Raw genomic sequence first — 23,184 nt, 5'->3', positions numbered from 1 at the left:
GGTTGAACTGGAGCAGCCGAGGTGTGCCGGGGAAGCTGAGTGTCAGCAGATCCCTCTGAAAGTCAGCCTAGAATCAGAGCCCTCCGGCGTTCACCTGGCCGGGGATGAGCAGGTCTCACTCCTTGGGATGTGACCGTTTGTCTTTCTTTCAAACACTAGCTGGCCACTAAAGTCTTATTATTATTTTTTTTTTGAGATGGACTCTCGCCCTCTTGCCCAGGCTGGTGTGCAATGATGCCATCTCACCTCACTGCAACCTCCACCTCCTAGGTTCAAGTGGTTTTCCTGCCTCGGCCTCTCAAGTGGCTGGGATTACAGGCCTATGCTACCGCACCTGGCTAATTTTTATATTTTTAGTAGAGACAGGGTTTCACCTTGCTGGCCAGGCTGGTCTCGAACTCCTGACCGCAAGTGATCTGCCCACCTTGGCCTCCTAAAGTGCTGGGATGACACACATGAGCACCATACCCAGCAATCTTACTCATCTTAGCTCAGGTAATTCATTCATTCCACATACAGCGAGCTCAGCCCCCGTGATCACAGGAGAAAGGCTGACCCCTGATGGAAGGACCACCAGAGCATCACTAGGTCCTCCACAGAAAGATTATCTGAGGCCCTGACTGACCCCAGACTTGTTGGGGTCAAGTTAGAGTTCGGAGCTACTGTATCGAGAGGTGTTTGTATCATCCAAAGTTGCTTTTCTCTTTGACTTTTTCAGGCTCACCAAAGCTGCTCTAATCTGAACTTCTTTCCTTCTCTGCCCTCCGCAGTTGACCCTGGGTGCCTTCCAAGGCTGGCCTCTCCCTGCACCTGCTCAGACTGATCCAAGAAGGAGCATGGTGTGGGGCCCCTTGGGAAAGAAAGGATGCCCGGGACAAACAAGGCCAAGGCAGAAAACACATGTCCCCCACCCGCTGTCCCTCACAGAAAGGAAATTCCAGTGAAGACTCTGCTCTCCTGCCATAGGCCTTGTCCCACTGAAGAAAGTCCACAAAATATCGCCCTCCTGCCAGGGCCACGGCCCACCCCAAGCCCCTTGCCCTGGCCGAGAACCTCAGGTTCTGCTGCCTCGGGTCTCAAAATGCACTCTGCCCCTAGGAACTTCGTGGAGGAAAAGATGGGCAGCAAGTTTGTGGAAGGCCGGAGTGTGGAGTTTTCTAAGTCCTACGAGGAGAGCAGCCCCTCCACGCCAATCTTCTTCATCCTCTCCCCGGGGGTTGACCCCTTGAAAGATGTGGAAGCCCTGGGTAAGTATAGCAGGCAAGTGATGTTCTCAAAGATGGGGCATTGTCAGCATCACTGGGCACCAGGGAAATGCACGCTGAACCCACATGAGATGCTGCTTCATACCTAAGTCGCCACTTCACACCCAAGATGCCACCTCACACCCAAGACACCAATTCACACCTGAGATACCGCTTCACATCTGAGATGCCGCTTCACACCCGAGATGGTGCTTCACACCCAAGACAGCACCTCACACTCAAGACACCACTTCACACACTGAGACACCACTTCACACACTGAGACACCACTTCACACCCGAGATGCTGCTTCACACCCAAGACACCACTTCACACACCGAGACAGCACTTCACACCCGAGATGCTGCTTCACACCCAAGACACCACTTCACACACCGAGACACCACTTCACACCCGAGATGCTGCTTCACACCCAAGACACCACTTCACACCCGAGATGCTGCTTCACACCCAAGACACCACTTCACACACCGAGACACCACTTCACACCCAAGATGCCACTTCACACCCGGGACGTGCTTCACACCCAAGATGCTGCTTCACACCCGAGACACTGCCTCACACCTGAGACACCGCTTCACACCTGAGATGCCGCCTCACACCCAAGATGCCACCTCACACCCAAGATGCCGCCTCATATCCAAGACGCTGCCTCACACCTGAGACACCACCTAACACTTGAGATGCTGCCTCACACTTGAGATGCTGCCTCACACCTGAGCCACCGCCTGGCACTTGAGACACCACTTCACACTTGAGATGCCACTACACACCCAAGATGATGCTTTATACCCAATGATGGCATTGATCAAGAACAGAAAAATAACACATGTTGTGAGGACCCTGAGAACTGGGACCCTCGTAGGTTGCTGGGAGGATGTAAAATGGGGCCGCTGTTGTGGAAAACAGTCCAGTGGTTTCTCAGTAAGTTACGCATAGAATTAGCACATGACCCAGCAGTTCCACTCCTGGGTATACACCTGAAAGAACTGGAAATTTTAATTTGTCTCCAAGCAGGTACTCTATGCAAATGTCCATTCATAACGGCCAAAAGGCAGAAAGAGCCCACACGTCCTCTGAGAAATGGATAAATGAATTAACAGAGTGTGGTGGAGCTATACACTGGAATAGTATCCCCCGATTAAAAAAAAGGCTGCCAGGCACGGCAGTTCACACCAGTATCCCAGGACTTTGGGAGACCTGGGTGGGCAGATTGCTTGATCCCAGGAGCTCAAGACCAGCTTTGGCAACATAGCAAAACCCCGTCTCTACAAAACATACAAAAAAATGTAGCTGGACGTGATGGTGCAAGGCTGTAGTTCCAGCTACTCGGGAGGCTGAGGTGGGAGGATCACTTGAGCCGGGAAGGTTGAGGCTGCAGTGAGCTGTGATGGAGCCACTGCGCTCCAGCCTGGGTGACCGAGTTAGAAGTGGGCCAGGTGCAGTGGCTCACAGCTGTAGTCCTAGAACTTTGGGAGGCTAAGGCAGGGGGATCGCTTGAGCCCAGGAGTTCAAGATCAGCCTCGTCAACCTAGGGAGACCTTGTGGCTCCAAAAAATGTATAAATTAGCTGAGCATAGTGGTGCACACCTGTGGTCCCAGCTACTCTGGAGGCCGAGGCAGAAGGATCACTTGAGATTGGGGAGTGGAGTTCAGCCTGGGTGACAGAGTGAGACCCTGTCTCAAAAAAAAAAAAAAAAAAAAAAAAATGGCCAGGCACAGTGGCTCATGCCTACAATCCCAGCACTTTGGGAGGCCAAGGTGGGTGTATCGCCTGAGGTCAGGAGTTCGAGACCAGTCTGGCCAACATGGTGAAACTCCGTCTCTAAAATACAAACATTAGCCGAGTGTGGTGGTATGCACCTGTAATCCCAGCTACTTGGGTGGCTGAGGCAGGAAAATTGCTTGAACCCAGGAGGTGGAGGTTGCAGCGAACCAAGGTTGCACTCCAGCCTGGGTGACAGAATGAGACTCCATCTCACACACACACAAAAGTGAAGTACTGATACGTGCTATGACACGGGTGGACGTCAAAAACACTACACTCAGTGAAAGAAGCCAGACACAAAGGCACCATATGGTATGGTTCCATTAATACGAAATGCACAGAATGGGTAAATCCATGGGGACACAAAGGAGATGGCAGATGAGTGGCTGCCTGGAGGATCCACCAGAGGAGAGGCTGGGAGGGAGTGTCCGATGGGTATGGGGCCACCTCGGGCCATGCCAGTGCTCCAGAACCAGAAAGATGACTGCACAACATTGTGAATCTACAGAATGTCACCTCATTATATGCTCTCGGATGGTTTTTAAATGGCAAATTTCACATCGTGTGTATTTACCACCAAAACTAAATGAGGGAGGCATGTGGAATTCCTGGCTGGGTGACACAGATCACAGAGCCTGAATCTGTGTCATGTAATTACCTGGTGTTTTTCCTGTTTTTCTTTAGGAAAAAAACTAGGATTTACCATAGACAATGGAAAACTCCATAATGTGTCCCTGGGGCAGGGACAAGAGGTGGTGGCCGAGAACGCCCTGGACGTGGCTGCAGAGAAGGGACACTGGGTCATTCTGCAGGTATGAGGCGGCCAGCACTGTGGGGGAAGGGCTCCCTGTACTGAGGCGGCGTGGGGATGGGCCAGAAGGCCGGGAAGGAAGCAGGATGTGGAATTCACATTCAGAAATGTGGGTGGAACTCCTACCACCCTCTGAAGGAGGGGGGACCCCATGTCAGCTCTGCCGGCGTCAGCTGTGTGGTATGGGGCGCCATGACTGCCCAGAGGGGAGGGTGGACTCTTCAATGGTGGGAGGGATGCCGGGCTTCATACCAGAACACCCCAAAGAGAGATTATTTAAAGAACAAACGGCCAGGTGTGGTGGCTTACACATGTAATCCCAGCACTTTGGGAGGCCGAGGCAGGCAGATCACCTGAGGTCAGGAGTTCGAGACCAACCTGGCCAACATGGTGAAACCCCATCTCTACTAAAAATACAAAAATTAGGCCGGGCGCGGTGGCTCAAGCCTGTAATCCCAGCACTTTGGGAGGCCGAGGCGGGTGGATCACGAGGTCAAGAGATCGAGACCATCCTGGTCAACATAGTGAAACCCCGTCTCTACTAAAAATACAAAAAACTAGCTGGGCATGGTGGCGTGTGCCTGTCATCCCAGCTACTCAGGAGGCTGAGGCGGCAGAATTGCCTGAGCCCAGGAGGCGGAGGTTGCACTGAGCCAAGATCATGCCATTGCACTCCAGCCTGGGCGACAGAGCGAGACTCCATCTCAAAAAAAAAAAAAAAAAAAAAAAAACAATAAATGCTAGGTTGACAAAAGCATTCCTCCTCCTCCCCTTCCCCCTCCTCCTCTCCCTCCTCTACTTCCTCCCTCCTTCTCCTCCTCCTCCCTCCTCCTCTCTTGTGGCAGGCAGCAAAGCCCAGAGTGCCCAGGAGATGGTCTCCGCACATTTGGCTAAACCTTAGCTTGACCACACTTCTTCAACCTGGAGCGCCCCCCACCCCCAAGACTCCTCCTCACTGCCTCTTGCCCTGGAGCACCCCTGGGCCTGTCCTGGCTTCCATGAGTCCTACAGTATGTGTCCACCTCAATCCACAGGGCTAAGCCTGGCCCCGGTGGGAACTCGGCTTCAAGAGGAGGGGTGGGGGCCGTGGAATCTCAGCCTTGCACCAGGGAGGACACGAAGGACTCACCTTAAGGCTGGAGGTTTCCAGTTAATTGAACACAAAAATTGATTCCAGGGCCTCGGTTACTTTGCTGAAGACATTCTGGCAAGCCCAGCACCGGGTTAGGGTGGACAGGTGAGGGGTGGGGCAGCTCCAGCACCGGGCAAGTGTGGGGTGCTGGTGAGAAGAGCCCTGCTCTTGCCAGGGAACACAGCCGGCGCCTGTCATTGTGACCAGGGGCCGGGGAAGGCGTGTGTGTGACCAGCCTTTGGTCTCTGCTGCAGAACATCCACCTGGTGGCCCGGTGGCTGGGCACACTGGACAAGAAGCTGGAGCGCTACAGCACCGGCAGCCACAAGGACTACCGAGTGTTCATCAGCGCGGAGCCTGCGCCCAGCCCCGAGACCCACATCATCCCCCAGGGCATCCTGGAGAACTCCATCAAGATCACCAACGAGCCCCCCACGGGCATGTATGCCAACTTGCACAAGGCCCTGGACCTGTTCACCCAGGTAGGTCCTCGCCTGTTCGGGCCGCCTCCCCGGCCCACGCCCCGGCCTGGCATCCATGCCTTGGGGCCCTGAGGACCACTCTGAACTCTGGGGATACCTCCTTCCCATTTCCTTCCCCTGTCCACACCCCCTTCACAGTCAAAATCAACCTGTTCCTAAAAGATGAAAAAAATGCAAGTAATTTAAGGTGCTATGGCACTATTTATTTTTTATTTTTATTATTTATTTATTTGTTGAGATGGAGTCTTGCTCTTTTGCCAGGCTGGAGTACAGTGGCGCGATCTCGGCTCACTGCAACCTCCGCCTCCCGGGTTCAAGCAATTCTCCTGCCTCAGCCTCCCGAGTAGCTGGGACTACAGGCGCGCACCACCACGCCCAGCTAATTTTTGTATTTTTTAGTAGAGACGGGGTTTCACCTTGTTGGCCAGGATGGTCTTGATCTCTTGTCCTCGTGATCCGCCTACCCTGGCCTCCCAAAGTGCTGGGACTACAGGTGTTAGCCACCGCGCCCGGCCCCAACCAGCTTCTGAAGGACTCACCCTTAGTGAAGTGTGAAAGTAACAGAAAACCCAAAGCAGAAAACCAAATGTTTACAATGGGTCCCCCGTTCCATTAACCAATCAACCAACACCACGCACCTCTCGCCTTGGCCTGCACCCTGCTGAGGGGCGTGAGGATGCGTTCTGGAAGCAGGACCCTAGTGTGATGAGTGCTATGGGTGCACACAGCGTACGGGGCCATGCAGCTCACAGCAGCCCTGGGGTCAGCGCCAGTCCTGAACGGTTTCTGCCAGTCTGTATGAGACCAGCGCAGAAACCCAACAGGCACTTAGCAAACCTTGCCATGACCCGAGACTACTGTGAATCCAGGCACGGGGTGGTTTTTCCTTTAGGGTTTCGGGGTTTTTTTGTATTTTGCAAAGTGTCAGTCAGTGACAGGGATCGGGGCACTTGGCAGGGACTGGGCCTTCACTGCCAGTCAGTGTGCAGCCCTGCCAGCCAGCACACGGGAGTGGCAGCTCATCCCATCTCTGGCTGGGGAGGTGGGTGGCCGGGGAGTGACAGCTGAGACCTGAGGGCAAGCAGACCCTTCACAAGTTCTGGGACCAGCTGCCTCCAAGGGATTGTGGGCCTCTGAAATGAGCCCATGGGAACCATCAGTGCTGGGTGGCACCTGCCTGTCCATGATGCCACAGTCCTGGGTGCAGGCTGGCTGCTGAAAGTGCCCGATTGGATGGACTCTGGAGGACAGGTGGTGACACCCACCAGGACTTCCCTTGTCCTGGGGGCTGGTGAGTCTCACATTGGCTGGCGTCACTCTGGCTCTCCAAGCGTTCACCACCAGCGCCCTCCCCAGGGAGCTGAGGTCTGAAAGGGGCTGGCCAGGCCAGTCTCCCGGGCCCACTGTCTCCAGCTCAGGCAACCAAGAGGGGATAGTCGGGTGACGGAACCCCAGCTGCTCCCCTTCCTGTCCATGTTGCCAGAGGGGCCCGTGCCAGGCTTTCCATGACGCCTAGGACAAGGCCCTGGTCTTGGTCCCCCTGGGGCATTTCCCTGGCACTTATCTGTCCCTCCCCAGCGGGAGCCTCGGCCACTGCCTGCAGCTCCCTGTGGAGCACCTGGCTGGAGGTGCTCCCTTAGCCGCTGAGCAGGGCAGACAGAGCACGGCGTGGCTACCAGAAGCCTGTGTGTGTTCAGGAATCGCCAAGCCGCACAGATGAACGAGTAAGAGCTCACACATCCAGAGACCTAGGAGGCACAGTTTGGGCTCAGTTGGCCTTACCCTGGAGCCAGATGAAAAGAAAGAGTTTGAGAAGCAACCCCATCCCCTCCCCAGTCCCCTATCCCATCCCCCATCCTGCTAGAACTTTACCAGTTGTTTTTAGAGTTTGGAATACTGTGCGTAAGTGATGAGGAATGTTGATAATTACAAAGGAACATTATTTCTTATTAAAGTAGTCCCAAAATGTCCAGGATTTGGGAAGATCTTATTAGGAAGCAATACCAATAATTCAACTTGTAATAAGTACTTAAAAGGGGGAAAACTGCATTTCTGAAATAAACAAGAAAGCGACATGCACTCAGCCATGACAGCCCAGCCCACAGCTTTGTCGCCCCACTGTCCCCACCGCAGCAAAGCATCTGGAGAGGGCTGGACGCTGGTCCCGTCGGGGGCATCTCTGTGTCCACTTCCTCACACCCTCGTGTGTGCGTCCCACAGGACACCCTGGAGATGTGCACCAAGGAGATGGAGTTCAAGTGCATCCTCTTCGCCCTGTGCTACTTCCACGCCGTGGTGGCAGAGAGGCGCAAGTTCGGCGCCCAGGGCTGGAACCGGTCGTACCCCTTCAACAACGGGGATCTCACCATCTCCATCAACGTGCTGTACAACTACCTGGAGGCCAACCCCAAGGTGAGCGGCTGACTGTGCCCTGTGCTTCAGTATATCCCTCTCCTTCCCTCTCCCTCCCTTTCCTCCCTCTTTCCTTCCCTCCTTCCCCCCTCCCTCCCTTCTCCTTCCCTCTACCACTTCTCCTTCTCTCCCTCCCTCCCCTTCTCCTTCCCTCTCTTCCTCCCTCCTCCTTCCCTCTCTCTCCCTTCTCCCTCCCTCCTACCCTCCCTTTCCTCCCTCCTTCCCTCTCTCTCTCTCCTTCCCTTCCTCCTTCCCTCCCTCCCCTCTCTCCTTCCCTCCTTCCCTCCCTCCCTCCCCTCTCCCTCCCTCCCCTTCTCCTTCCCTCTCTTCCTCCCTCCTCCTTCCCTCTCTCTCCCTTCTCCCTCCCTCCTACCCTCCCTTTCCTCCCTCCTTCCCTCTCTCTCTCTCCTTCCCTTCCTCCTTCCCTCCCTCCCCTCTCTCCTTCCCTCCTTCCCTCCCTCCCTCCCCTTCTCCTTCCCTCTCTTCCTCCCTCCTCCTTCCCTCTCTCTCCCTTCTCCCTCCCTCCTACCCTCCCTTTCCTCCCTCCTTCCCTCTCTCCCTCCCTCCCTTCCCTCCCTCCCCTCTCTCCTTCCCTCCTTCCCTCCCTCCCTCCCCTCTCCCTCCCTCCCTCACCTCCCTCCCAATTTCTCCTTCCCTCCCCGACTTCTGCTTCTCTCCCTCCCTCCCCTTCCCCCCTCCCTCCTTCCCCCCCTCCTTCTCTCCCTTCCTTTCCTTTTGTTGGTCTTTTTCTTAGCATTAAAAGACATCAAATAATTCCACAAACCAAAGAAAACTTGAAAATCGGCAAATCTGTGATCTCCCCAACCTGATAGAATAGTAACGGTCCAGGAGGGGGATAGGAAGAAAGCCACTGGTGGCGCGGGGGCTGCCTGTGTGGGGCCTCGGGGTTGGCACACTCCCAGGGCCTGGGCGGTGGAAACACCTGCTCCTCTGTGACTTGGTGAGAAACGATCCGGGCACCAGGGGTGGCGGGGGTCTGAAGCCTGCTCTGCTACTCCCTCACTGAAACCTCTAGCAAGTCACTGGACCACTAAGCCTGCTTCCTCATGGGGGAACAGGGATGACGCCTCTGCCTCAGAGCCTGGGGGTTCGGTGAGGGAAGGCAGGCAGTGCCAGGTCTCAGGAACCCCCCCTCCTTTTTTCATGACCTTGTAATAAAGCTCAAGATCTGGGTGGGAAGGGGTGGGAGAGCCACTAAGCCCTGGCACGGGTGGCCCCCGTGCTCCCAGTGGGTGTCCTGACAAGGCCCCCAGGAGGTGAGCTCTGATGTGGAGCACTCAGCCTGCCAGGGAGGCTCTGACGGAGCCGCCTCACTGAGACTGGAGGGTGACAACCTCCCGGGATTGCTGCTGGCAAAGGCTGGGCCTGGAACGAGGTTGGCTTAGTCCCCGGGGAGGCACGCCAGCCCTGGAGCAGCAGAGGCAGAACTGGGTCAGGAATCGGTTCCCTGTGCTCCCCGGCAATGGCCACCACGGTGTAGACGCCACCGGACGAAGGTGGCCTGGTCTGCAGGCCGATGGGCAGGGTGCCAGCGGGACGTTTCATCCAGGACAAGGCTCAGATGTGAAAACATCCCCCAATACACGCAAGACGATGCTGACAGGGACTCAGGGCAGAGGAACGGCCTGACCACGCAGAGGCTAGTTTGGGAGAAACAGTCTGGCTAAAATTTTTATTTTTTTTGAGACAGGGCCTCACTGTTACTCAGACTGAAGTGCAGTGGCACGATCACAGCTCACTGCAACCTTAACCTCCCAGGCTCCGGTGACCCTCCCACCCCAGTCTCCCAAGTAGCTGGGACTAGAGGGGCCACCACGCGTGGTTAGTTTTTCTATTTTTTTAATTATAAAGACAGGGTTTTGCCGTGTTGCCTAGGTTGGTCTCAAACTCCTGGGCTCAGTGATCCACCCACCTTGGCCTCCCGAGGTGCTGGGACTTTAGGCATGAGCCATTGCGCCTGGCCAGGTTAGGATTTCTTAAGACACTTCCTTAACCGGTGCCCACTTACACATACTGGGACAGCTTCTAAGCTGCTGAGAAGCCGTGCGAGTACTGTGTGCTTCTGTGGCCTGCGCCGGCCGACCTGCCCTGTCCTCAAGGCCGCCCTCCGCCTCCGCAGACCCCACTGGCTCCCACACTCTCCCTTCACGGCACAGGTCCTGCTACACGCTGAGTGACCGCTGGGAATCATGTCATCCGTGTCCACGGCCTGCTCAGCCCTCTGGGCTCTGAGGAACTAGATCAGGGAATCCCACACCAGTAGAAGATGGAAGTCTGCTGGAGCGTGGCTTTGAGACACAGAGCAACCTGCAGGGGCTCCCAGGGAGGGGCCTGGGCTCTGCAGCTCCCACAGGAGACTGGGGGATTCCCTCAGCAGATACGGGAAACGCAGAGCACCCACCCCTGCCCCCTGCAGGAAGCAACCCCCCTGAGGAGCACGTGGGAGCGGGAGGGGGAGTAGGACACCCTTGCCTCCCAGGAGACAGACCCTGCCTCCCAGGCTGGTAAGTCAGATGCAGGAAAAGTAGCCCACATGCCCTCAAGGCGACCAGAGAAGAAGGTTTTAAGTCACAAAAGGTGATTTGGAAAATATTAATGTTTAAAGTAAAAATTCATGAGACTGAGACTGAGCCGACTGCAGTGGCTCAAGCCTGTAATCCCAGCACTGTGGGAGGCTGAGGCAGGAGGGTTGCTTAAGTCCAGGACTTCAAGGCCAGCCTGGCAACACAGCAAGACCCTATCTGTACAAAAAATAAAAAATTAGTGGTGAGTGCCTATTAAAAAATGGTGGTGAGTGCCTATAGTCCCAGCTACTTGGGAGGCTGAGGCGGGAGGATCGCTTGAACCCAGGAGGCAGAGGTGTCATTAAGCAGACATTGCCCCACTGCACTCCAGCTTGGGCCACAAAGTGAGACTCCATCTCAAAAGAAACATAAAAAATATATACATAAGTATCTAAATTCATGAGCCCAAATCAGAGGACTCACTTAATCAACCACTTCTTATTCAGTGAACTCTTCACTGGTATCTGACGACAGTTCTGGGCCGGGCACAGTGGGGTGTTGTAAGAACGTCTGCCTCACCCTCCAGGAGCGGCAGACTTCAGGGAAAGCGCAGGTGTGCAGAAGCGGAGGAAGCTGGGTACCAAAAACAAATGTAAATTACCTCATTTTTATCCAATTACATGTTGGAATGATCTCTTAAAGTGGCGACCACAAAATTTAAAATGACATATGTGGCCTCAGTCCGTGGCTCCCGCCATCCTCCTGCTGAACTGTGCTGTGCCGGGGGAAGACGCTTCATCCGCACCGGGCGCGTGGAGGCAGGAGGAACCAGGGCCTGGCTTCATGGGGGGGCCCGAGCGTGAGGACAAACATTCCGGGGCGAAGGCGTGAGGCGAGGCCGCGAGGAAGCGTGAAGGCAGCGGGAACGGCGGCAGAGCGGGGAAGGAGTGCGGTCGCCTGGCGTGTGCTCTGGGCCACGCTGCCAAGCGTGGTCTTCGCGCCCTAAGGGGCAGGCGGCCTAGGTCAGAGTCACTTGCTCAGACCCTCTATGTGACTGCAAAGACCTTGGAAGCACAGCAGCTGCTGGCGGGATGAGAACCAGGAAGGGCTCTACTTCCACCAGGCGGGAGGGAGGCTCGCGGATGCATCTGAAGATGTGACTGACGGGACTTGGTGGCCAGAAGCGCGACAGCGATGGAGTCAACCCTTAACACAAGAATCAAATGTCTTGTGTTGAAAGTGGACTGTGAAGGGCAGAGTCTCAGATGGTAACACAGCAGGAGAGGCAGGGGCGAGTTCCAATTCCGGCCTGTGGCCTCAGAGGCGCAGTGAGGCGCAGAAACGCCTGCCACCTCTGCCACCTCTACCACAGGAGGGTGCAGAGGGCGCCAGCCGTAGAAGCGTCGTCTGAGGTGGAGGGAGGCGCTACGTGGCCCCTTGTGAGAGGAGCCAAAGGGGCTGGCCACCGAGCAGACACCGGTGTCTGCTGGCACCGGAGGGGGAAGAAAGGTGACTTGGTGGCCCTGAAGGTGAACAGACAGGTGGCCAACCTGGAGAGCGAGGAGGCCACAGCACTGAAGGCTGGGTTCCCATGCCCTGCCTGAGCCTGACTCTCACGACAGAGGGGCACGGGCGGGGGGGGCAGCACCTTTCCCTAACTGCAGTCACCCTTCCTCAGGTGCCCTGGGACGATCTCCGCTACCTTTTTGGTGAGATCATGTATGGCGGCCACATCACAGACGACTGGGACCGCCGGCTCTGCAGGACCTACCTGGCCGAGTACATCCGGACGGAGATGCTGGAGGGGGACGTCCTGCTGGCCCCCGGCTTTCAAATCCCCCCTAACCTGGACTATAAGGTAAGGATGACAAGCTAAACAGGAGCTCAATGCCACGAAGGCATGTGCCTTCCAGCGAGAGCCTCGCGCACCTGGAATATCCATAATTGAGCAAGAACCCATGCAACCAAAGGGCAGGCATGAGAAACGTGCCTCACTGGAAGAAGTGCAAGGCTGATACAAGCCACGTATTTTCTTTTTATTAAAAAAAAGAAAAATGCAGCCTCAGGGAAGGGGGGAATGCATTTTCCTTTATGTCGCGGGGAGCATAGTGAGCAGCCCACAAACGGGGGTGGGAAACAAGTGGGATCTGTACAGGGGGCAAGACGTGGGTGGAACGTTCTGACAAGGAACATGGGTTTCAGCCTGCACGGCTTTGCCTCCGCTCACAAGCCGCCCTCTTTGCAGGGTTACCACGAATACATCGATGAGAACCTGCCCCCTGAGAGTCCCTATCTGTATGGCCTGCACCCCAATGCAGAGATTGGCTTTCTGACGGTCACCTCGGAGAAGCTGTTCCGTACAGTCCTGGAAATGCAGCCCAAAGAGACCGACTCGGGGGCTGGCACAGGGGTGTCCCGCGAGGAGAAGGCAAGAGCTTGAAAAGTCGTTCCCAAGCCAGAGGAAGGGGAGGATCTTGAACCAGGGAAGGGTCGCAGGGACTGGTGGCAGTGCCGGGGAGCTTGCTGGTGAAGCACACTGCCCCAGCCTGGGGCTTGGGCATCAGAAACCCTGGGGTGGGGCCCGTAGGCTGCTCAGCAGGTCCCCAGGTGCGGCAGCTGCAGACTTTGGGCCGGGGGGCACGAGCACAGACAGATATCCTTGGGGGCTGTGGGTGCGGCCCCAGCCCTGCACCCTGCAGTCTTCCAGCTTCCCCGGCTGGGCGCTGGGGAGGGCGCCGGCCATTCCCCACCAGGACAGCTGGACAGACGCGAGGGCAGGTACTCCAGAGCTGCTCGGTGGCTGTGACCGCAGGTCCTGTTGCCGCTCGAAGGATTAGAACGGCTCAGGGACGCCAGTGCTCTGAACGAATTCTAATCTCTCTGGGTACCTCTGTGCCACCTCCTGGGCACCTCTGCAATTTATTTTTTTGAGATGGAGTCTAGCTTTGTCGCCCAGGCTGGAGTGCAATGATACGATCTCGGCTCACTGCAACCTCCGTGCCTCCTGGGTTCAAGCGATTCTCCTGCCTCAGCCTCCCATGGGAATACAGGCACCTGCCACCAGACCCAGCTAATTTTGTTTTTGGTAGAGACGGGGCTTCACCATGTTGGACAGGCTGGTCCTGAACTCCTGACCTCCCAAAGTGCTAGGATTACAGGTGTGAGCTCCCTGGCCTGCACTTCTTAATAGATTGTGGAAAAGCTCTATTACTTATTAGCTGCTAAGTACCGGGCTTCCCGGTCAACAGGCTGAATTCTTGACGTGAGACCCTTACTGCTATTAGGTCCAGGACCTTCTCTTAGTCTAATGACTGAAGTTAGAAACTGAGGATGGTGCGGGTGACCTCTGTGTGCTCTGTGGGCCTCTCCTTGAGAGGGTGTGACCGGCGTGGTCCCTACAGAAAGCCCACACGAAGGACAAAGTTGCAATCCCTCAACCGCTGGCGAAGCCTGATGGGAGGCCGGTGCATGGGAATGAACGCCTGCAGGCCCCAGGCTAGGCGGCGGAGGCGCCCACAGTCACAGCTGCAGGGCCTCGCCAGTGACATCAGAACGCCACGGCTCCCTTCCCTTGTCAAATGTGTGACTGCACCCGTGACCCTGTGCTTCTGGCGGCTCCACCTGCCTCTTCCCTCCTCTCCAGGACTCAGGGCTGGGAACATTCTGGGCGGGCTTCCTGACCCTGCAGCCGGTGGGGCAGGCTCCTGGCAGTGACGGGGGCTGTCTGTGAACTGGCTTCCAGGTGAAGGCCGTGCTGGAGGACATCCTGGAGAAGATTCCAGAGACTTTCAACATGGCTGAGATCATGGCGAAGGCAGCTGAAAAGACCCCCTATGTGGTAGTCGCCTTTCAAGAATGTGAAAGAATGAACATCCTGACCAACGAAATGCGCCGCTCGCTGAAGGAGCTGAACCTAGGGCTGAAGGTAAAATGGGTCGGCCAGGCCTCAGGGACACGGCTTGACGGCAAAACCGGCAGCCACGCAGGCCTCTGGCAGCCTGGGCCGAGCATGGGCCACGGGGTCAGCACGTCACTGCGCCCTCTCCAGAGCTCTGGCCATTCCAGAACAAGCCCCGGAGCTCATCTAGATTGTTCCTAGCAGGAAGCACTCGAGAGGCCCTGAGGCAGGGCGTCTCCCAAGGCGCAGCACCAAGCCACGCTGTTGACAACTGGTGACGCGCACTGACGCCGGTGCTCTTCGGGCCCCCCCGAGTGGGCAAAACAAGGCCCAGCCCAGGGCTCCCCACACCGTCCGTGTCTCCTAGGGGGAACTGACCATCACGACCGACATGGAAGACCTGTCCACGGCTCTCTTCTATGACACCGTGCCTGAGACGTGGGTGGCGCGGGCCTACCCCTCCATGATGGGCCTGGCGGCCTGGTACACAGATCTGCTGCTCCGAATCAGGGTAAGTGCCGCTTTCTCCGAGAGGCTTCCTGACTTGAGACTCAGGGGCCGAGTGCCTGGGGCTCAGCATGGCCCTGACGGCCGGGTGGCTCCTAGGGTCCCAGCCTCTGTCAGAACAGGGCTGGAAGGGCCTAGCCCAGGCTCCTCCCACACCCTGAGGCCTGGGCCGCAGTGAGAGCTGCTTCCATCAGCAGCTCCTCGTGGGACACTCGAAGGGTAAGCTGCCCTCTATAAGGAGCAAGACAGTGAAGGCAAGAGCCTCTTTGGGCTCCTAAGTTATCCACAAATGGGAAGCCATTCCCTTCCTGATCCTTCTCTTCACATTCCCTTGTTTAAAATGGAGCAGACAGTGGCTGGGCATGGTGGTTCATGCTTGTAATCCCAGCACGTTAGGAGGCCAAGGCAGGTGAATCACTTGAGGCCAGGAGTTCAAGACGAGCCTGGCCAACATGGCAAAACCCCATCTATGCTAAAAATACAAAAAAATAAGCCAGGTGTGGTGGTGCATACCTGTAATCCCTGCTACTCAGGGGGCTGAGAATCACTTGAACCCGGGAGGCTGAGGTGGTACCACTGCACTGCACTGCAGCCTGGGTGACACAGTGAGACCCCATCTCAAAAAAAAAAAAAAAGCAACTGCATCAGGGCAGGTGGCCAACCTCCACAGCCCCCCTCCATCCACCACTCCCAGCTTGCTGAGTGGCCTGTGGAAGGTTCTGGCATGACCCCTGCTCAGAATGGCTGAGGCCCTGTCATTCCCTGCCCTCTCCTCTCAGCGGTTTGTGTGTCCTTGCAGGAACTCGAGGCTTGGACAACAGACTTTGCCCTGCCCACCACTGTGTGGCTGGCTGGCTTCTTCAACCCCCAGTCCTTCCTCACGGCCATCATGCAGTCCATGGCCAGGAAGAATGAGTGGCCCCTGGACAAGATGTGTCTGTCTGTGGAAGTGACCAAGAAAAACCGGGAAGACATGACCGCTCCCCCCCGAGAGGGCTCCTACGTGTATGGACTCTTCATGGAAGGTAAGGAGGGCTCTGGTCTGTCTGCAGAAGCTACCAGAGCCAAAGCTACCCGACAAGAGGAAATAAAACTAGCTCTTGGCAAAGACGGGCTGCTCAAGAGCCGTGGGGACGGGTGGGAGAGGCGCTCTCAGGGGCATCAGCCTGCAGGCCAGAGCCATGCTGAGCCTATAGAGGGGTGAGAGGATTCGGAGAATGTACAGGGGGGTCTGCAGGAGACCAGAAACGCCCCACCCCAGTCCCCTGGCCTCTGCTTTACTGAAAACAGCAGAGCTTGTGTGACAGCAGCTCTGACCTGATGAGAAAAGCTGAACAACTCAGCCTCTCCTGGCCATGGAGCAGTGGGCACAGGCCAGAAGTGCGTTTTGTGGCTGCGCTGAGGGCGCTGAGGCTCCAGGGCATGCGGGCTGGCCCTGTGCCAGGTGCTCCAGTCCAAATCCTACCCACTCCCCAAGCTGCTGTGGCTCCTGGAGCACAGGGTTCCAGGAAAAAGCAGCAGGGGCACCCATTAGAAGCCTGGCCCCAGCTCGCCCCGTCTGGCTCCCTCAACAGCTAACATCACCCCCTTACCTGTGGGGTATCAGGGCCGGGCCAGCAACAGCTCAGGCACACCATTTCCCATACAACCAAAGATAAGCACAGCAGCAGCCGCTCTCCATGTTTATTTTGAAATTTCAGACGGGAAAGAGAAACATCATTAAATAGGGCGAGTTGAAATAATAGTCCGGTTAAAGGCAAATCATGTTTATATGCATAGATATATAATGACACTGTGTACACACAGGGCAGCCAGGACACATGAAGAGGCAGGGAACTTCTTTAATTTTGAGCTGGAGTTACCACTCCCCGCCACTGGTAAGAGGCTCTCTTAAAACAGGTGGAACCCAAGGGCTTTGGCTGAGCTGTTCGTGCACAGCGAGACACGGGGTAGTTAGGACATGCACAGCGTCACCTCCGAGGGCCTCTGCTTACAACCATGGCACATGGCCTGATGCCTTTCGGGGTGGAGCCCATCTCTGCAAAAGGCGAGGAACTCAAGGACCAGCCCCTCCCTCACTTACTGGCAGTGTTCCAGACAGGAGCCAGCCACCTCCCAACCCTCAGCCATGCTGTCCCCGCAGGGGCTCGCTGGGACACCCAGACCGGAGTCATCGCCGAAGCGCGCCTGAAGGAGCTGACGCCAGCCATGCCTGTCATCTTCATCAAGGCCATTCCTGTGGACCGCATGGAGACCAAGAACATCTATGAGTGTCCCGTGTACAAAACACGCGTCCGCGGCCCCACCTATGTCTGGACCTTTAACCTGAAGACCAAAGAGAAGGCCGCGAAGTGGATCCTGGCAGCCGTGGCGCTGCTCCTCCAGGTTTAGCTCGCTCCTGGGTCCTGCCTACAACTATTCTTTACAGGAACTGGTGGTGGTTTTTTGTTCTCTTAAATAATGAGGGTGCTCTGTAACCAAGCACATCTGAACTAAACAGAGGGTGGAAAAGGCGGGGCAGATTAAAGCAAGTGGAGCCACTCAGCCATACCCATCTGACTCCATTCTGTGCCCGACAGCCACCGCAGAGCTGGGAAAGGCCCCAATTCCCAGCAGCCAGAGGCAAGCAAACCCCAAATCCTGACTTGTCAGTGGGGTTGGGGCTAGGCAGTCATACCCTCTAGCCTGATGCTATGTGCAAACCAGCTGCCAACGAGGGGACAAGGCATTCCCCCAACAGTCTCGTCGGCATTATTCCCTGTTCTCAAGAACAACACTAAGTACCTCTTAGAGCTATGGAACATTCCCAAGCCCCTACCCAAAGAACCTAGAAGAACAAGCTGTTCCCACAGGTGCTATTTCCACACAGCAGAAGCACTTCCCTGCCCAGCACCTGCTCTTTCTGAAACCACGGGGTGCTCAGGGACCCCCCCCTCTCCCAGACAAGTGCCGTGTCCTGGGTGCTCACAGGTGTCTCCCAGTCCTCTGTGGCAGCTCTTTTTCCTTCTGTCCACTGCCCTCAGCCCCACCCTCAGTTATTCCTGCCTCACCTGCAGACGGCAGTCACCCACGTGGACTGCAGGCTTGGACCAGCCAGGCCTCTCTACGGCAAACTGCGACCCTGACATAAGGCAGGCAAGGTCCTTGTTCTTTGGACAAGTTCTGTAGCTTCTCTCTCCGTGGTGCAAGTATCTACAGAACCACCACCCTCAAGCTGTGCAGAGAGAGGGCTCAGGAAACAGCGGCGCCCTCCCCACTCCACGGCTGTGGTGGTCCTGGCAGAAAGCCCCCACTGTTCTGAAATTGGAATGATTTCAGCAGATACTGAGAGCAGCAAGCTGGAGACCTGTAGGACTCTCCGTGGCTGTGCCGAAGCAGGACACTGCAGCAAGGTGGCCAGGGCCGCAGCACAGGCACAGGGAGAGGATTAACTAGACACCCGAGGGCCAAGAGGCGGCAGCTGCGAACGCCGGAAAAGACAGATCCCAGGGGGACCAAGACATAATCCTCAACATTTTTTTGAGACAGACTTCAACGGCCCCGTCTTGGCTCACTGCAACCTCCGCCTCTTGGGTTCAAGCAATCCTCCTTTCTCAACCTCCCAAGTAGCTGGGATTACAGGTGCCCACCACCACACCCAGCTAATTGCTGTCTTTTTAGTGGAGATGGGGTTTCACCATGTTGGCCAGGCTGGTCTCAAACTCCTGACCTCAGGTGATCCACTCACATAGGCCTCCCAAAGTGCTGGGGTTACAGGCATGAGCCCCCATGCCGTGTCTTCAACAGTTCTTTCTTAGGCTTCAAAGGAAAGCAGGCTGGCTGCGGTGGCTCAAGCCTCTACTCGCAGCATCGCAGCATTACTTGAGACCAGCGTGGGCAACATAGTGAGACTCCATCTCTACAAAAATAAAAAATTAGCCAGGTACTGCGACTCATGCCTGTAATCCCAGCACTTTGGGTGGCTGAGGTAGGTGGATCACCTGAGCTCAGGAGTTTAAGACCAGCCTGGGCAACATGACAAAAGCCTGTCTCTATCAAAAATACAAAAACTTAGCCGGGCTAGGTGGTACACTCCTGTGGTCAGCCACTCGAGAGGCTGAGGCTGGAGGGGTGATTGAGCCCACGAGGTCAAGCATGTAGTGAGCCGTGATCATACCACTGTACCCCAGCCTGGGTGACAGCAAGACCCTGTCTCAAAAGGGGGGGGGGGGGGAGGCAAACCAACCAACTACAAATACCGTTCTAAATTCAGCTTGACTTTCGAATTTTGCAAAAACATTTTTCCAAGTTTGCTCACCTAAATCATGAGTTAAGAGGCATCTATAAAGTCCAAATTCTGAGGGTAATGGTTCACAACCATCCTAGGGCCCAACAGGGCTATCGGAGGGAGAAGAAAAACATCCCTCAAATCCTCCCTTCCTGGCATCCAAGGAATCCAGCCCCTTTGGGGCTGCAGAGACGGAGGCAACTTCAGCCTCCCCGGCCTGGCTGGGCCAATACCTCTGCTGGCCAGGAGGGGTCACTGCCGCCCTTCATGTGACCAGAGGAGATAAGGCTGCCAGGGGCCGCAGGGCAACTCACTTCAGTCCCTGGTAATAACTACAAAATGTGAGCTTTTTCCATTTTGCCTTTAGATGCTGAAATAAAAGTAATCTAGTCCACATGCACAGATTGTGGGTAGATAAAATTAACTCTAAACTTTCCAAGAGGTGATTTGTGCTGAAGCTGCACTCCAGGGATGGGGAACACCGGGACTGAAGCGTGACAACCCCGCGCACCTGGAATGTCTGAGGACAGTGGCAGTCACCGCCTGCGGCTCTCTCTGCTGCTCCGGCTGCTTTGCAGAGTGAGGGAGCCTTGGTCTGGGGAGCTCCTCAGGAGAACCTGCCTGGGACAGCCTCAAAGGTCATTAGCAGAGGCAGAGGGAGCAGCGGCGCACCGCGGGAACAGCACTGCAGATTGCTTAAGCCCGGCTGCGGCACAATGATGTTTACTCTGGTCCCACAGAATCTGTAGGAATGCGAACCCTGTTTACCGAAAGCCTCTCTGCAAACGGAAACCCAGTACCCCTGCGCATTCCTTTGGCTCCTCTGTCTAATTGTCCCACAGGACACCCTAATAACTAGTTTGAAGGCAAACAGCGTTCGCTGCCGTTGGGCTGCCCCAGGGCAGTGCGGCCAGGCTGCGCTCCACTTACCCGCAGCCACTCAAACTGCAGTCTGCCTGGTCTAAGACCAGGTGCTCCCGGCACTGAGCCCAAGCAGCCTTTCCGACCCCATGAAGGGTGACAGTGACCGCTGCCAGCCCAGGAGGCAAAGGCCAGAAGCCGCTTCCAGAGGCAAAGGGCAGGGACTGAATCCAATCTCACTCCCTGAAAGGACAGGCTGCCACGCCCTGGAGCCCGGGAAGCTTCTCTCTGTGCAAGGGTCACGCACCTCAAGATAGATTAGGCAGTGAGGTTGCGAAAGCGACTGCTGGCGACACTGGGGATGCGAGGAGCTGGCTTCATGCACACACTTGACGTGTACTCAAAATCCCACGCTACCAGGTGACACAAAAATGTTTTAAGTAGATCCAATACAAATAAAGTTCATGGCCGGGCACGGTGGCTCACGCCTGTAATCCCAGTACTTTGGGAGGCTGAGGTGGGCGGATCACCTGATGTTGGGAGTTCGAGACCAGCCTGGCCAACATGGAGAAAGAAACCCTTTCTCTACTCAAAAAAAAAATACAAAATTAGGCCGGGCACGGTGGCTCACGCCTGTAATCCAAGCACTTTGGAGGCCAAGGCAGGCGGATTGCCTGAGGTCAGGAGTTCAAGACCAGCCTGACCAACATGGTGAAACCCCGTCTTTAAAAAAAATACAAAATTAGCCAGGCATGGTGGCACATGCCTGTAATCCCAGCTACTTGGGAGGCTGAGGCAGGAGAATCACTTGAACCTGGGAGGCAGAGGTTGTGGTGACCCAGGATCATGCCATCACACTCCAGCCTGGGCAACAAGAGTGAAACTCTGTCTGAAATAATAATAAATAAAGTTCATTCTTGAAAAAATCTGTTGTTAGGGAAAACAATCACAAGGTGTAATCCTTAATTGGACTTCAAGTCAAATAATTAAAAAAATTAAAAATGTTAAGGCAACTGGAACTGTGAACACCATCTAGGTACTTGACGATACTATGGCATTCATGCTGTGTTTCAGGAGGGATACCAGTGCTGTTTCGGTTCAGTCTGTAGTCTGGGGGAAGACAGCATGATATGCACATTATTTAGAAACATGGACACGTGTGCACATCGGAATAAACCAGCCAACGGCAGCTGCTTAGGGGAAGGGAGGGCAAGAAATGGCCACAGTTTCTTCATCTGTTAGTATTGTTTTACTCTCTCCATTTGTACGCATTCTTTAAAAGTAATTAAAATAACTAGGAAAGGCTGCAAGATGAACTACACATTTTTTAAGAATGAGATTTAGCGGAGAACCTAGGTGGCCGGCGCTCAGGAGCCCACGTTGCACACACGTGGCCCCAGCACTAGCGCGTGCACCGGCCACATGGGCCCTGGCTCATCTGACTCCTCTCCCTTCCCCACAAACCACCATCCAAAGCACCAGAGCCACCCACAACATCCAGACCCAGAGAGCAAGGGCCTCAGAAGCCTGATCCCAGCTGGAGTGCAGTCCAGGCCCTGAGGGATCCAGAACCCACAGGGCCACTGGGCAGAGAACCCCACCTTTAATGGCAGCCAACCCCTGCCCGGACCTCCAGGCGTCAAGACAGTCCGGGGTTCCTCAGGTTGACTGTGGGACCCCACTGGTGCCCCTGGTGAAGCAGCAGGCCCCTCCTGGATGGGCAGAGCGGGTCCTGTTACTCAACCTCCAGAGACTAGAAGGGCGCATCTCTGTAACCACGTCACAGAGACGTCAGCAAGGCGTCAAGGCAGCAGCCCGGGGTCTGGCTCCACCGACACTCCCCCCGTGGGCTGCAGCTGGCCAGGGCAGCAAGCCAGAGCCGCTCTCACGAGCAACAGCGCTCCCCCATCTCACATCTACGTCTCCTGCACCAGTAATGCTCAGCCTGGAGGGGCTCAATCTGCCTTTCTGCCCCCTCATCCCTGAGCCCTTGCCCCAGGGCCTCTTCAGGACCCCCCGGGAAGGGAGAGCAGAGGGGACTACAGGATGCCACTGCTGACCCCAGCACAGGCAACCTGGGGCTTGGTCCAGTGTGTATCTGATGGAAGCTGAGCAGACTGCCTAATTTAGCATCAGGTTTCAAACACTTTGAGGACAGCTGCCCCACCCCTGAAGATGCTGCTCTGTGTTTAACAGAGAGGGATGAAAGAGCCCTCTGGGAGCTCTGGTTGAGTCAGAACCACGACCTGCCCGACCCGTGAACACCCGGGAAGAACGTGCTGAGACGCTAGAGATCACACCTGTCTGTCCTCAGAAGAAGTTCTTGATCAGTGGAGTTACCATCTTCACCCACAACTTCACCTGCCGACTCGGCTGCTCAAAGGTGCCAGATGACACCACACCGGACCTCAGGTAGAGCTGCTCTTGCTCCTGAGGAAGAGGAACATACAGGAATAATGAGTCCCCTCCAGTACCACACAACACGGCTGGCCGGCCCCAGCCCAGCCCCTCAGGCCAGCCTGGAGAACCCTGACTTCATATACCTACCTGGCCCAGAGATTCAGAGTGTGCTAGTGGCAGGCAATGCCAGGTTCTACAAGTTGCCCCTGTGAAACATTCCTTAGAAAAGCTAAGAGGCTGTGTTCCTAAAGGCTTTTAGGGATTCAAAACAGTGGCTTAAGCCTATTATCCCAACACTTATGGAGACAGAGGCAGGAGGATCACTTGAGATCAGTGAGACACAGTTTTCCTTCTATCAGATTGGCACAAAGCTGTCTGTGACGCCATCCCCCCGCTGATGAGTTTGCAGTATACGGGCACTCCCGTCCGTGCCGAGGGAAGGCGACCAAGTCATCTTCTAGCATGAGGTCTGGCAACAGGTACCAAGAGCCTTACAAAGCTCCCTTTGCCAGAGTCTACCCCGAGAAAGTCACTGTGCACTAAGACTTTTCTATTTATTACAGCAATATTTATAACAGGGAAAAACTGGAAACCACCGAAGTGTCCAGCAGCCAGCTTACTCACTCACGTGACAAACCAGTGCTCCCCATGAGAAGAACGTTTACCTAATCGTATGGGAAAGTGCCCAGCATCAGCAGACAGAGGAAGCTGGACCTGAAACACACGTTCACACAGGATCCTCATCTGCTGCTTAAAGCTCTGCCTCTCCACACGCTGTCCACGGGAGGCAGGCAGGGCAGCCTCACGCCGGCTTCAGTGGTTTTCCCTCAAGGAAAGGGTTAGTTTCTTTCCACTT

At 55.7% G+C, this 23,184-nt stretch overlaps 2 protein-coding genes across 4 annotated transcripts in view; one reads left to right on the top strand and one right to left on the bottom strand.

Annotated features, from left to right (window-relative positions):
* DNAH17 (dynein axonemal heavy chain 17) overlaps positions 1 to 17,916 on the top strand; it is a 152,742-nt gene extending 134,826 nt beyond the window's left edge. The window contains exons 71-80 of the mRNA XM_039476322.2: positions 1,099 to 1,247; positions 3,718 to 3,845; positions 5,231 to 5,458; positions 7,679 to 7,870; positions 12,074 to 12,253; positions 12,641 to 12,823; positions 14,138 to 14,320; positions 14,661 to 14,804; positions 15,600 to 15,825; positions 16,944 to 17,916. Coding sequence (XP_039332256.2) covers positions 1,099 to 1,247; positions 3,718 to 3,845; positions 5,231 to 5,458; positions 7,679 to 7,870; positions 12,074 to 12,253; positions 12,641 to 12,823; positions 14,138 to 14,320; positions 14,661 to 14,804; positions 15,600 to 15,825; positions 16,944 to 17,191 — 1,861 coding nt within the window. The 3' untranslated portion in view covers positions 17,192 to 17,916. The remainder of the gene's footprint in view (positions 1 to 1,098; positions 1,248 to 3,717; positions 3,846 to 5,230; positions 5,459 to 7,678; positions 7,871 to 12,073; positions 12,254 to 12,640; positions 12,824 to 14,137; positions 14,321 to 14,660; positions 14,805 to 15,599; positions 15,826 to 16,943) is intronic.
* The window catches only part of PGS1 (phosphatidylglycerophosphate synthase 1), a 45,620-nt gene continuing 39,386 nt past the window's right edge, over positions 16,951 to 23,184 (bottom strand). For 2 of the 3 annotated variants that reach the window (XM_074389017.1, XM_039476324.2), the window contains one exon: positions 22,271 to 22,358. Coding sequence is in view for 1 of the 3 variants with exons in the window: in XM_039476323.2 (XP_039332257.1) it covers positions 22,239 to 22,358 (120 nt within the window). In the remaining 2 variants the exon portion in view is untranslated. Of the gene's footprint in view, positions 17,037 to 22,228; positions 22,359 to 23,184 lie in introns of those variants that run through there. The other variant, XM_039476323.2, reaches the window with a different exon arrangement.

This window comes from Saimiri boliviensis, chromosome 17 (genome assembly GCF_048565385.1).
Source record: "Saimiri boliviensis isolate mSaiBol1 chromosome 17, mSaiBol1.pri, whole genome shotgun sequence".
NCBI lineage: Eukaryota > Metazoa > Chordata > Mammalia > Primates > Cebidae > Saimiri > Saimiri boliviensis.
The sequence above is the reverse complement of the archived record's forward strand: the minus strand, read 5'-3'. Positions and strand labels throughout refer to the sequence as shown.